This window comes from Prorops nasuta, unplaced genomic scaffold (assembly GCF_024137725.1).
Source record: "Prorops nasuta isolate Cenicafe-Biocafe unplaced genomic scaffold, Cenicafe_Pnas_1.2 PNAS00034, whole genome shotgun sequence".
In the NCBI taxonomy this organism is placed as follows: domain Eukaryota; kingdom Metazoa; phylum Arthropoda; class Insecta; order Hymenoptera; family Bethylidae; genus Prorops; species Prorops nasuta.
In genome coordinates, this window is record NW_027116831.1 from 1,861,158 (window position 1) to 1,876,354 (window position 15,197).

Consider the following 15,197-nt stretch of genomic DNA (forward strand, 5'->3'; position numbering starts at 1 on the left):
TACCGCTAAAATAATGTTGAGAGCATTTCATTTCGCCGATATAATGAAATTGCTAAAAATGCAATTATCATTTTGAAATAAAATTGTAGAAAAGGAGATTTCGTATTGCTTAAAATATAGGGCATACGGCGAAACGCGGGACAATGGTACAGTCGTATTTTTCAACAGAATTTGATGGGACTAGTAATAATTAAAGCCATTCTTCATGTAGATTGTCCTAAAGAGCTCGCATTTTCGATAAAGCTTATAGTTTTACAGCTATGAACGTTTGAAGTTGTACGACGCACAAATACATATTTCTTCTCTCGCGTAGATCAGCTGTTGCGCACGTCCATCTTCAATCGTTCATAACTGGAAAACTATAGGCTTTATCGAAAATGCGAGCTCTTTAGGACAATCTACATGAAGAATGGCTTTAATGATTACTAGTCTCATCAAAATCTGTTGAAAAATACGACTGTACCATTGTCCCGCGTTTCGCCGTATGCCCTATATTTCAAGCATTACGAAATCTCCTTTTCTACAATTTTATTTCAAAATGATAATTGCATTTTTAGCAATTTCATTATATCGGCGAAATGAAATGTTCTCAACATTATTTTAGCGGTATTTATATGTGTATAGTTACAGATAGGGGAATAGCGTAAATATGAGGAAAGCTTTGCAGTAAGTTTCGATGCTGGAGTGGGGGAACACGTTAGCGTGAGCCGCGAGAGGGGAGGAAGCCTAGCTTTCTTCCTAAAAATTTTTGGTTCTCGTCCACCTCAAAAACGCGGGACAATTGTACGGCTCTATTTCTCAACAGATTTCAATGTTTTTGGGGTTTTTGGAATTGTTAGGTCTGGCATCTCGTCATAAAGAAGCCCGATTTTTCAATTTATTTTGCGTATAAATATTATTAATGCGAATTTTTAAACAATTTTATTTTTTTACGTTTTTTTGAAAATACGGCTTTATTTATGACAAAAGACGAGTCCTAACGATTATAACAAGCCCAAAAACATTGAAATCGGTTGAAAAATAGCGCTGGACAATTCTCCCTCGTTTTTTGTTCCGTAATGTTGGCTACAGAGGGATTGGAATAAATTGTACGGTGACATTTAACAGTTTTGCATGTTTTACAAGATTTATATTACGGTATTCTAATCGTTCACCAATAATTACTTCTTTTGGTGGAATGTGTGTTCCTATTTTTTGAAATAATTTAAAATATTTCGACTCTGTACTTATGTCATTAAAACGATTATTATGTTTTTCAAATATTTTATCAATGTCTTCGATCATATTTTTAGCACCACAACATTCATAATTTCTAACTATGTCTGTTTTGATATCATTTAAAATTGTCTCTATTAACTCAGTAGTATCGGCAACATTTTCTTTGGCACGACTACGAGGAATATCTGATTGCTTATATAATTTTGCTGCAAATTGTACAAGCAAATCACTATTATATTCCTTTTTTGAATTTCTTAACACCGTATCATCAATGAACGATGAACACAATAGTTCATCTGCTTCATTAGTAATGGATGTAATATCAGGATGCAGAATATCGACTTCACTGTTTATAAAATCATAATTATTAATTCCTGTATCTTCTCTTATTAGTTCTGAAAGGGTTTGACTTCTCTGAACATGTTTTGTTTTGACATGCTTTCTAAAACAATCATATGTTGTAAAAGTTCTGTTGCAATTGAGTCCGCCACATTTAAAATAATTGGAACTATCGTGGCAGAGTTTCATGTCTTAAATATGCCAGATAATTATCAAACCCATCCTTACAAATAGTACATTCAAACATTTTTGTAATAAAAATTGAATGCGACAGAGAATATTTCAATGAAGTAACTATTTTTAAACATAAGCAGTATTAATTATTTGATCCTACTAATGAATTAATTTCTCCTAATAAAGCATTCAATGTTCGATTACAATTATCACTCTTTAGATGAACGTTAAAACCCGCCTTTTGGAGAAAAAGCCATAAACTCTTGGCACTTGCAGGATAATCACAATCCAATGACATATATGTAGGAATTTGTTATAAAATATGCTTAGTTACACTTAGTTACATGTTGTTTGCGAATTTTCGAATTGTGTTTTGTTTTCGGAGTGGAATAGACGGGTGGTCACTTTTTGTAAAGAGACGTTGAAGAAAGGACGAATAAAAAGTTGTTCTGAAAAAATAAATTTGTATTCTTTCCTACAAATTGGGGGCTCAGCCGGGATAGAAACAGAATTAATCTGTGAATACTGAGTAATGTGAAAGTAGTGTAGAAGAATCTATTAAAGTGAGTTAATAATATAAGAGTGGTGTGCAAAAGTTGAGTATAATGGAGGCTCATATGTTCACGGTTCCTGAGCTAAAAGCAAAACTCAGAGAACGAGATTTACCAGTTTCGGGAACAAAGAATGAGCTAATAGGTAGATTATATGAAGCTGATCCAGATAGAAATTTTCTTGAAGAATTATCAGTTGCTAGGAGAGGTGTAACAAATGATGTACGTTATGTTGAACCTAATGAAGAAAGTTTGTTTTTAAATAATGAGATTCGTGATAATGGAAGAGGATGATTAGAACAAGAATTGCAATTAATGAGAGAAGAAATAGAGTCGCTTTAAGAAATGCAACGATTAAGTGTAGAAAGAAGACCAGCGAATTTAGAGCAGATTGAGGTTCATAGACCTCCTAAAATTAATGTAACGTTGATAGCGGATTTATTAAGAAACTTTGATGGTAATTCAGGAGATATTGAGTTGTGGAAAAAGCAACTTATTATGTTAAAAAGAATTTATCATATTGATGAAGATCATACTAGAATTCTAATAGCAATGCGACTTAAAGGCAGAGCTTTAGAATGGCTTCATTCTAAGTCTAGTCATATGGAGTTACCTATTAATAATTTGTTGGAGGATCTAGGGAAAGTATTTAATCATCGACCGAGTCGTATTGTACTGCGCAAACAATTTGAAGAGCGTATTTGGAAGAAATCTGAAAGTTTTCAAGAATATGTTCATGATAAAATTATTTTGGGCAATCAAATTTATATTGTTGAGAGAGATCCTTTAGATTACTTAATAGATGGAATACCTAATATTGCATTAAGAGATCAAGCAAGAATAGGAAGGATTCGTTCAGTAAATGAATTGGTGGAAGCATTCTCAAAAGTGACCTTGAGTGAACAAACAAATACAATTACTGTGAAAAAAGCTGAGAATTCTGATAAGAAACCTACTCAAGATCAATCAGGAGTATCACGAGTAAATCGTACATTTAGGTGTCACAATTTTGGAGGGAAGAATCATTCTGCCAATGATTGTCGATTTAAAGATAAAGGTACAAAATGTTTCAAATGTGGGAAATTTGGACATCGCTTCGAGCTGCAAAGATACAGGTGAGATCAAACATGTTGATAGTTGCAATGTTCATACGAAATCACTCACTGGAATATTCAAGCAGGTACAAATATTAAACAATAAAATGAAAGCATTTATCGATACTGGGAGCGAACTTCATTTGATGTCAGTGTTTCAATATGTAAGGTTAGGAATGCCATTGTTTACAGGATCTGAAATTGTTTGTAAAGGGATTGTATTGGAAATGATAACAACATTAGGAAGTTTTAAAACTGACATTTTAATAGATAATAATGAATTTCAAGTAACTATACATGTTGTATCAGACAAATATTTAAAGCATGAATTATTGTTAGGTTGTGAGATTCTTATAGAAGCAGATATGATAGTTCAGAATAACAACGTGACATTTTCAAAGAAAGAGGTTATTATAGCAGATGATTTTCCAGAGATAATGCGTATTGAATTATTTGATGAAGAAGAAAATATAGGAAAAAATAAAATAGATTTGCAATCCATTACTGACGAAACTTTAAAAACTCGTTTAGAGTTGGAAATTAAAAATTATAGTCCGAAGGAAGAGAAAAAAACTGGTATAAAACTAGAATTCATTTTAAAGGATGAAATACCTGTGTATGAACGTCCGCAGAGGTTATCTCCAAAAGATAAAGAAATTGTTAATAGTCATGTTCAAGAATGGTTAGATCAAGGTATCATAAGAACTAGTTCATCAGAATATGCTAGTCCAGTTGTTCTAGTTAGTAGAAAGAATGGTAAAACACGATTATGCGTTGATTATCGGAAGTTAAATAAGAACATTATTAAAGACCGTTATCCACTTCCATTGGATAAATTACAAGGATCTACAATTTTTAGTACTTTGGATTTAAAAAATGTTTTTTTTCATGTACCTGTTAGTAATAAAAGCATAAATTACACTGCTTTCATAACACCTGATGGACGGTTTGAGTTTTTGAGAACACCATTTGGATTATGTAATTCTCCAGCAGTATTCCAGAAATTTATTAATGCAGTTTTTCGTGATCATATTAATCAAGGTCAAGTTCTATGGATGATCTGATTGTTCCACCACGATCTGAATTAGAAGCAATTGAGAATATTTGTAGTATATTAAAGACAGCAAGCAGTTATGGTCAAAAATCAATTGGGATAAATGTTGTTTTTTACAAACAAAAATTGAGTATCTCGGGCACATTATAGAAAATGAATTTGTGAAACCATCACAAGGGAAAACATTGGCTGTAATGAAATTCCCAAAACCGAGTAGCATTAGTGATGTACAGAGTTTTCTTGGTCTTACGGGATATTTTCGTAAGTTTATTCCCAACTATTCAACAATTGCATGTCCTCTTTCTGAATTGTTAAAAAAGGATGTTAAATTTATTTTTAATGAAAATCAAATTATGGCCTTTGAATCTTTGAAGAAAATCTTATCTGACGATCCAGTTTTAAAGTTGTACCGTACAAATGCTTTCACAGAGTTATGTACTGATGCCTCTCGTTTTGGATTAGGTGCCATTTTAATGCAATGTGATTCGGAAGATCAGAAATTTCATCCTGCTTATTATGCTAGTTGGAAAACCACAGATACTGAATCTAAATATTGTAGTTATGAGTTAGAAATACTCGCTATAGTTAAGGCATTAAAAAAATTTCGAGTTTACCATATAGGTATACCTTTTAAATTATTACAGATTGTCAAGCTTTTGCATTAACAATGCAGAAACGAGATTTATGTTTAAGAATTGCTACATGGGCATTAATGCTAGAAGATTTTGATTATACTATTGAACATAGGCCAGGAAAATCTATGTTATATGTAGACGCATTAAGTAGACACCCTTTGAATATAATGACAATACAGGAAGATAATGTTAGTTTAACAAATCGAATAGTGTTAGCACAACGTCAAGATAATAGCTTGAAAAATGTTCTTCAAGAACTTGAAAATGGTGTTAATAATGACTTTATTCTTCAAAAGGGAATACTGTACAGAAAATATAATGATAATTTATTATTAGTTGTTCTCAAAAGTATGCAATATGATGTTATTAAAACAGCACATGAAAATGGTCATTTTGCTACCAATAAAGTAGAACGAATTCTCAAACAAGAATTTTGGTTTGAACAAATGCGAAAAAAAAGAGAAAAAATTCTAAAGAATTGTATAGCATGTATTTTAGCTGAGCGAAAGTATGGTAAACAAGAAGGTTTATTACATAGTATTCCTAAAGGAGAATTGCCACTAGACACATTACATGTTGATCATTTAGGGCCAATAACAAGGTCCAAAAAAGGATATGCTTATATATTATTGGTGGTTGATGGTTTTAGCAAATTTGTATGGATTTATCCTACTCGCTCTACAACATCAAATGAAGTAATTACTCGATTGACTCAACATGCTGCAATTTTTGGTAATCCAAGGCGAATCAATTCCGACAGAGGAATTGCCTTTACATCCGTTGAATTCCAAAGTTATTATGAAAAACAATGTATTGAACATGTGTTAATTACAACAGGAATCCCTAGAGGTAATGGTCAAGTCGAACGAATAAATAGAACTATTATTCCTATGTTTACCAAACTTTCTGCTCCTTATCCTGAAAAATGGTTCAAATATGTAAATCAGGTACAACAATATCTTAATATAACACCTACACGTAGTACAGGATTTAGCCCTTTTGAAATAATGATAGGAAAGCGAATGCGATTATCTGATAATAATATGATTCGAGAATTATTTGAGAAAGAAGGAATTGAGAGTTACCAGAATGATCGATCAGAGTTGCGTGCAAAGGCTCGAGAATCTATTGAGAATATTCAATGAGAAAATTGTAAATATTACAATAAAAAAAGATGTAATGCAAATGTTTATCATATCAATGACAGTTGCAATACAAAGAACACAATTTGCACCGGGAAATAAATTTTGTAATAAATTCTTAGGACCATATAAAATAACTAAAATTTTGAGAGGTGATAGATATATGGTTGAAAAGATTGGTGAACATGAAGGTCCTCGAACTACAAGTACTTCAGCTGATCATATGAAACGATGGTTATCATCAGATGGATACAGTACAAGTGAAGAAAAAAATGGAGACGAATGAAGAACAAAATTTGGGGTCAAATTTAAAAAAAATCAGAATGGCCGAATGTAGGAATTTGTTATAAAATATGCTTAGTTACACTTAGTTACATGTTGTTTGCGAATTTTCGAATAGTGTTTTGTTGTCGGAGTGGAATAGACGGGTGGTCACTTCTTGTAAAGAGACGTTGAAGAAAGGACGAATAAAAAGTTGTTCTTAAAAAATAAATTTGTATTCTTTCCTACATATAAATATAAAAACAATATTCAATGGCTTCCAATGATGACTGGACTTTATATTTACTATTATTAACTAAAATGAATACTTCAGTTATTCCTATTAGAGGCCCCAGAAAAAAAGGTATTGGCTGTAGTGTCTTCCCTGCTTTTCTTAGCTCTTCATGTCTTGCAGTTAGTGCTGGTTCAATATCCATTGGAGTCTACAAATTTCAAATATAAATTAATATTGTATTATACTAAATAATACAATATTAAAAGAAAATAATATATTATCAAACCTCAATATATAAGAAAAATGAATTTCTTCGTTCTTGAATTCTGGCCTTTTCGATAGGTTCATTTGTTACTGTGCTTAACGGGAATCCGTATACCGACATTACAGAGCAAAAACTATTTCGCATGCAGCGTCGTCATTTGTTGACGGATTGTAAAGTTATTACAGGTTTTTGGAAATGCCAGAAGCTTATCTACTAAGTTACGTTAGGACAATTAACAAAAAATGAAAAAAAATTTGGTTTAAGTAAATAAATTAACATTATTGAGAAACAACAATTAAATCGCAAAATCCCCCAACGTACTTTACTAGATAATGTTCATACGTTTCCAAAAAGTCCACAAAAATGTAAATCTGTCAATAAATGACGATGCTGCATGCGAAATAAATAATGGAAGAATTTCGTGTTAGCGACTTCCCGAACACGAAATTCTTCCATTATTTCTTTCGCATGCAGCATCGTCATTTCTTGACAGATTTACATTTTTGTTGACTTTTTGGAAACGTATGAACATTATCTAGTAAAGTACGTTGGGGGATTTTGCGATTTAATTGTTGTTTCTCAATAATGTTAATTTATTTATTTAAACCAAATTTTTTTTCATTTTTTGTTAATTGTCCTAACGTAACTTAGTAGATAAGCTTCTGGCATTTCCAAAAACCTGTAATAACTTTACAATCCGTCAACAAATGACGACGCTGCATGCGAAATAGTTTTTGCTCTGTAATGTCGGTATACGGATTCCCGTTAATCTCCTTTTTCTCTTTTGAGGTCCATCGATTAAATAAGGCAGCAAATAAAATATAATTGTATCCTTATTATCTAACAATAATACAAAATTCACATAATAATTTTAAAATTAAGAATTAGAACTAGTTCATGATATCAATAATAAAAAACATACAAAATTGCACCTACATGATAAAAGAGTTGGCAAAAGATGTACGAAACCTTTATCAGTAGCTGATTTGATTTTTGTGCATTCCTTGATTCTGAGAATCAAATGCTCTCGAAAAGCATTCCACCTATTCAACAATTCAGTTTTTTCAGGATACACTCGAACAAAATCTTTGTTTATGTTCGGATCTCCCGCGGCTAGTTAACCGGTGACGTGATTGGTGCATGAGTCTTAAATGGTAATAGGTTGCTTTTCTTCGCGGCTGTATCATGTGACGTTGAGGGGGAACAGAGACGGGATTGGAGAGAGTGGGGGTTGCGAGGACACACTCTCTTCCGATTCTTCTTGAGAAAAGAACGACCGTGTTCGTCTAGTTAGTATATAAAGCGATTATAACTGATATTGTGAATTCGCATTAATAATTATTCGATAAGCTGGATCACTTGATTCGTGAGGCCACGCTAACCAATAGTTGTGAAGTGTAAAGGGTTTTCCCACCAAGTTCGTGGGTTTTTCCCTCCAACAAAGGACTTTCCGCCAATAAAGAATATTGATACATAGCAAAAGGAAACGACGTTATTTTTAATTGAGACAACCTATTCCGAGGGCATTCGGGTCTTTTGGACTGCAAAGACGCAAGAGGAAGATACCAAATCAGGAAAAACGAACAAAACATATGGTCCTTCGAGCCGGATCGTCTGGAAGACTCGAAGGGGTATCTCGGGATTGTGCAGTTTTGCGTAAGTGTGATCATCGATAATTGATATGAATGAGTGAAGGTTTGACATTGTTACATCTATTATTGTTCGTGTGCGCATTTGAGTGAATAAGTCAAGTTGCTTATAGTAAAAGGCGGCAAGCTTTTTGTTATAGTTGTGGTAGCCGCGCGTTCTAAACTGAATCGGTAGATAAGACGACTCAGGCGTGTTGTAACACGTTCAGTGTTTACATCGAGAACCCTTAGCGCGTTCGTTGTGATCGGTTAGTTCAAACAGTGATTGTTGTTGATTAGCATTCTTCTATCATGGCGCCTGTTAATACGAGAAAGTTAATTTTACAACAACGGGATCGGGCCAACAACATATCCCGCATTTTACCGGCATTTTGTGCTATTGAAAGAAATAGAATAACAGGTGCGCTAGTGAGAGACAGATTGTTAAAGCTACATAATTATTGGGTAGAATTCTGTAAGCGACACGAAGAGATTATAGTCCGCGATGACATAGGTGAAGACCCATACGTAACCGAAGCTTTTTTCGCAAATATAGAAGCAAAGCGAGATGAATGTAACGACGAGCTCTCCCGGATTCTTGCAACTTTTCCCGCTAATGATGAATCATCTACATCGACTTCGTCTAACGTTAGTCTCGGTTCGGATAGCAGTCAAATGATTTGTAATAATGTACACCTCCCAAAGATAGATTTACCAGTTTTTACGGGTCGTTATGAAGACTGGGAAGCCTTCGAAAATCGTTTTTGTTCTCTCATTCACGACAAGACCCAGCTACCGAATGTGGTCAAATTACAATACTTAATGGGCTGTTTGCGTGATAATGCTGCGGATTTTGTTAAAGATATAGCGATCACCGAGGCGAATTACATGTCAACCTGGAATGCGTTAAAGGAGAGATTTTCGAACCTTCGTTTACAGGTGTACCATCTTACACTCTCTCTCATTAAAACCTCTCCGATGAGGAAGGAATCTGCGCTTGGATTAAGAACAATGGTAGATGACGTAACGCACAGGGTTCGAATGTTAAAGAATCTAGGCAGACCCGTGGAAGCATGGGACGATCTGTTAATAGTAATCGTAAGCGAGCGACTTGACCCAATAACGCGGAAAGCTTGGGAGACATATTTAAGTACGAGAGGAATGCACATCGACCATGCGAATGGTGTAAGCGACTCGCGTAAAAAACCCCCCACTTTCAAAGAATTAGTAGAATTTCTCGAGGGGACAATACAGGCTCTGCTGTCGGTAGAGACAGAATCGCATTTAGAAAAACCTGCAAGCCAGAGTAAACAAACGGGATACAATAAATCTAAAGGCTTAGTAAAATCTCATTTTTCAGCGGCAAAGTCAAAGATCAAAGGTCAAATTACGAAAATCATTAATACTGATTCTTTGAAATATCCGGTATGTTCCTTAGAACATTATGTGGGGCGCTGCGATAATTTTAGGTCTCTCAATAGTGAAGAGCGACACTGCGAAATAAAACGGCTTGGCCTTTGTTTTAACTGTTTGGGTCGTCACCGAGTTAGAAATTGTAACTCAAAACGAACTTGTAAGAAATGCGAAGGCGCTCATCACACCTTGCTTCACAGAGAAAATCCGCCAATTAGGGCTGTGACAGATTCGGCGGCCACTGTTCCTCAGATTGCTCAATCCAATGAGAAAACAGATTGACAATTACCGATATCCTCACATATGGCCAATGTTCAGAGTGAACAACGTTACTCGTTATTACCGACAGTTGAGGTGATTGTTGTAAGTCTCTCCGGCCAACTAACACATGCTAGAGCTCTTCTGGATCAGGGTTCTGAGACCACGTTCATCTCAGAATCATTGGTTCAATCCCTTAGACTTGTTCGTCAACGCGTTCACGTTCCGATCGTCGGTGTTGGCTCTTCAAAGGGGACAATCGCACGTTTCTGCGTATCAGTTCGGTTGAAGTCTGGGTTCGAGAAAGATTTTGAGATTGATGCTGATGCTTTGGTTTTGATTCGACCAACAGGATGTCTTCCCACTAGAGTATTGTCGGGATTGGATCTGACGTTAATTTCAAAGTTACACTGGGCTGACCCTAGGTTTTATCTCCCAAATGAGATCGATATGATTCTAGGAGTAGATATATACGCTATCGCGATCAGAAGGGGGCTTCAAAACGTTGGAATGAACGAGTTGATTGCTCAACAAACAGCATTCGGTTGGATCTTTTCAGGTCAAATTCTGCAACACAACGGTGCACCTTCTGTAGAAGCGTTTAAGGTTCCCCGCGTAGTTATGCACAGTTCAGAAAAGGAGGACCTGTGCGAGATCCTAAAACGGTTTTGGTCCATTGAAGAAGTGCCGGAATCGCAACGTAAACTTAGCCCTGACAATGAACTATGTGAACATTTATTTGTAACGACTCACTCTCGAAATGAAAGCGGACGATATGTAGTGAGCTTACCTTTGAAGACAGAGCCTCCGTCAGTTGCTGAAAGTACGAGGCGGTTAGCGTTAAATTCATTGGCCGCGTTAAAAAGGCGATTTAATCGGAATCCTGAGTTAGCATCGGCATATCATACATTTATGCGGGATTACGAGGGTCTTGGTCATATGCAATTAATTCCTGAAGACGAGTTAGTTTCCAAGAGAGCTTGGTATTTGCCGCACCACGCAGTAGTGCAACCGGGTATATCTAAATCTAAAATAAGAGTAGTTTTCGATGCCTCTAGACGCACCGCTGATCAGCATTGTCTGAACAACTTTCTTCTGGCTGGTCCGTCTCTTCAGCAAGACCTTCCTCTTATCCTGTTAAATTGGCGACAGTACAGCTTTGTCTTTACGGCAGATATAGTAAAAATGTTCAGACAAATTATTGTCGCGGATAGAGACCAGGATCTTCAGCGTATTCTTTGGTCTCCGACCCCCGAGGAAGCTCCGCGTGATTACCGTCTGACTACAGTAACCTATGGCACCACCTCCGCCCCCTACTTAGCGATTAGAACATTGATTCAGTTGGCATCGGATGAGGGTCATCGTTACCCGCTAGGAGCTCATTGTTTGACCAACCAAACTTATGTTGATGACGTTTTTTCCGGCGCTAATAATCTCGATGATGCGATGAAAATCAGAGACCAATTAATAGACATTCTACATTCTGCTGGTATTAAATTAGATAAATGGGCTGCTAATAATCCGGAACTTTTACCAGGGATTTCAAATATAGATCAAGGCAAAATAATTGATGTCGATAAAACTGTCAAAACACTAGGCCTTCTTTGGCAACCTTTGAACGATTCCTTTAGCTTCAATACACGGTGCTTATATGATTCAAGTAAAGAAATGACCAAGCGTGCGGTACTGTCCTTTCTAGCTCGATTATTTGACCCACTCGGTTGGTTAGCCCCAATTATTGTGCGAGCGAAAATTCTAATTCAGGATTTGTGGATTATGAAAATCGAATGGGATGTACCTTTGACAGATGATTTAATGAAACGATGGAGGGGATATTGTGGCAATATAGAAGGAGTGAATGAGATTTCAGTTAGCCGATGGCTCGGTCCAATTTCGACAGCAAAGCTAGAACTTCACGGGTTCGCAGATGCCTCAATGCGTGCATACGCTGCAACCGTTTATATTCGGGCTGTTAATGATAAAGGAGAATGCTGGGTTAAACTTATTATCGCTAAGTCAAAGGTAGCTCCGGTAAAAACAGTCAGTATTCCAAATTTAGAGCTCTGTGGGGCGGTTCTACTTGTGAAGTTATTGAAATACGTACAAAGATTAGACATATTTAAGGATCTTCCGATCACGGCATGGTCAGACAGTCGAGACGCATTGGCTTGGATCCGCAAACACCCTTCAAATTGGAAGGTCTTTGTCGCAAATCGCGTTTCGTATATCCAGACTGAGCTTCCTTTGGCGGTATGGAAGTACGTACCTTCACGAGAAAACCCCGCTGACCTTGCAACGAGGGGAATAGAGGTGGGAATGTTGACCAATTCAAAACTTTGGTGGGCTGGTCCTACTTGGTTGGGGGCTTCTGAGGAGCATTGGCCAGTGCAGCCAATATATACTAGTCCATCTGAGCAGGGGGTGTGAGAGCTTTCACTGTAACGCTAACTGAAGCGGAAGACCCACTAGTGACTAGATATTCGTCATTGACTAAACTTCATCGAGTTGTAGCAACATGTTTGCGATTTATTGAAAACTGTAAGCGTGCGAAAGCGAAACAAGATAAAATAGTGGGTTTTTTGAATTGTAAGGAGTTGGAGCGAGCTCGCAAGAGCATCATCCAAATTGTTCAAAGCGTAGCTTTCAAGGATGAGCTAATCTCTCTTAAGGCAAATCGGCCTCTTACGAAACGAAGTCGTTTGTACAATCTCCGCCCATTCCTCGATGATCAAGGGATTATACGAGTAGGAGGAAGATTAACACATTCAGCATTGACTTTTCCAGCTAAACATCCACCGATCCCGCCGAAAACCTCAAGCCTCAGTCAACTCTACATACATTATGCTCATAGGCTGGCTCTTCACGCTGGACCGACTCTTACATTAGGAGTTCTGATGAATCAGGTGTGGGTCATTGGAGCTAGTGGTTTAGTGAAGCGTCTAGTTCGCGCTTGCATTCGTTGTTTCCGTACCCGCCCTCGACCGGGTTCGCAACGAATGGGTGATCTACCCCCTTCGAGGGTAACACCATCAAGACCATTTACTACAACGGGCCTAGACTACGCTGGTCCGTTTAAATTGAAATTTTCGAAGGGACGTGGCCAACGCACTTTCAAGGGTTACATCGCACTCTTTGTGTGCTTTTCCACTAAGGCTATACATTTGGAAGCGGTTGGAGACCTTACTACGCAGTCCTTCCTGGCGGCGCTTCGCCGTTTCACTAGTCGCCGAGGAATCTGTCATCGCATAGTTAGTGACAACGGGACGAATTTTCAAGGCGCTGACAGAGAACTTCGGAATCTGTTTAAGGTCACCTCTGAATTCTATACCACAATTGCAAGGGATCTGGTTGACCAAGGTATAACGTGGGAGTTCATTCCTCCTAACTCTCCACACTTCGGAGGCCTTTGGGAAGCTGGAGTAAAAGCAACCAAACATCATTTGGTTAGAGTTATTGGTGAATATACTCTAACATTCGAGGAGTTCGCTACAGTATTAGCAGAAATAGAGGCTTGCCTGAACTCCAGGCCGCTTTGTCCTTTATCAGGTGATATAGAAGATTTAAGGGTCCTTACTCCCTCACATTTCTTATTAGGAGGTACCTCTGGACTGATACCTGACCTGCCGTTGCACGAGATTCCGGAAAATCGTTTAAATCGATTCCAATTACTCACAAGGTTACAACAGGACTTTTGGAAGAGGTGGTCCCGGGAGTATCTTCATCACCTACAACAGCGAGTAAAATGGAGGGATTCTACAGAAAATTATGCAATTGGACAGCTGGTGGTAGTCCAAGATGATCGATACCCACCAGCGAAATGGCCTTTAGGTCGGATCATCGAAACTCACCAAGGTGAAGACGGATTAGTACGTGTAGTCACCGATAAGACAGCATCTACCATTTTAAAGCGACCAGTAGTGCGGCTTAGTCCCTTACCGTTACCGAAATCTTAGGATTGTACGGCGGGCGGCATTAATCTATAACTGTTAATAGTAAAATAAATTCGTCGTAAAGCCGAAGGCGGGCGGAGTGTTTATGTTCGGATCTCCCGCGGCTAGTTAACCGGTGACGTGATTGGTGCATGAGTCTTAAATGGTAATAGGTTGCTTTTCTTCGCGGCTGTATCATGTGACGTTGAGGGGGAACAGAGACGGGATTGGAGAGAGTGGGGGTTGCGAGGACACACTCTCTTCCGATTCTTCTTGAGAAAAGAACGACCGTGTTCGTCTAGTTAGTATATAAAGCGATTATAACTGATATTGTGAATTCGCATTAATAATTATTCGATAAGCTGGATCACTTGATTCGTGAGGCCACGCTAACCAATAGTTGTGAAGTGTAAAGGGTTTTCCCACCAAGTTCGTGGGTTTTTCCCTCCAACAAAGGACTTTCCGCCAATAAAGAATATTGATACATAGCAAAAGGAAACGACGTTATTTTTAATTGAGACAACCTATTCCGAGGGCATTCGGGTCTTTTGGACTGCAAAGACGCAAGAGGAAGATACCAAATCAGGAAAAACGAACAAAACAATCTTCTTTTAACTAAAAAAATATAGGAGCACAAATTATTATTTAAAGCACTGTTTGAAAACGGACTACAAGCGACTTTACTAATCGTAAAGCTTGAGCAGTTTTGAGAGAAGGAAGCATTTCATAGTATTCATGGATTATGATTTTTTCCTTTAATTTCTTCTGTCTAATTTCAAATGTATCATGCCAATATTCGAAAACTGTATCTTCAGGACACAAATTTCTTTTCAGCCAATTTAATTTAAAATCAAAAGCTGAAAGACAGTTTAAAGTATCAATTAACGATTATATACTGTTATAAATAAAATTTGTAATATTACAAATTTTATTTATACCTTCTAGGTCATCAATATCTTCTACACTATTTTCATTAAAAGCTTTTAATACTTCAGTTTCTC

The 15,197-nt window shown here is 37.0% G+C and overlaps 1 protein-coding gene across 1 annotated transcript; it reads left to right on the forward strand.

Moving 5' to 3' along the window:
• Window positions 1–10,312: 10,312 nt before the first annotated feature.
• Window positions 10,313–14,220, forward strand: LOC136783654 (uncharacterized). Its single transcript, XM_066743902.1, has 2 exons — window positions 10,313–12,688; window positions 12,859–14,220. The coding sequence occupies exons 1-2, from the start codon at window positions 10,313–10,315 to the stop codon at window positions 14,218–14,220; spliced, it is 3,738 nt and encodes a 1,245-aa protein (XP_066599999.1).
• Window positions 14,221–15,197: the final 977 nt, after the last annotated feature.

Excerpts from the sequence above, each read along its gene's own strand:
- LOC136783654 (XM_066743902.1), top strand. The coding sequence starts at position 10,313 with ATGGCCAATGTTCAGAGTGAACAACGTTACTCGTTATTACCGACAGTT. Across the intron at positions 12,689-12,858 it reads CTAGTCCATCTGAGCAGGGG|GAGTTGGAGCGAGCTCGCAA; the intron begins GTGTGAGAGCTT and ends TTGAATTGTAAG.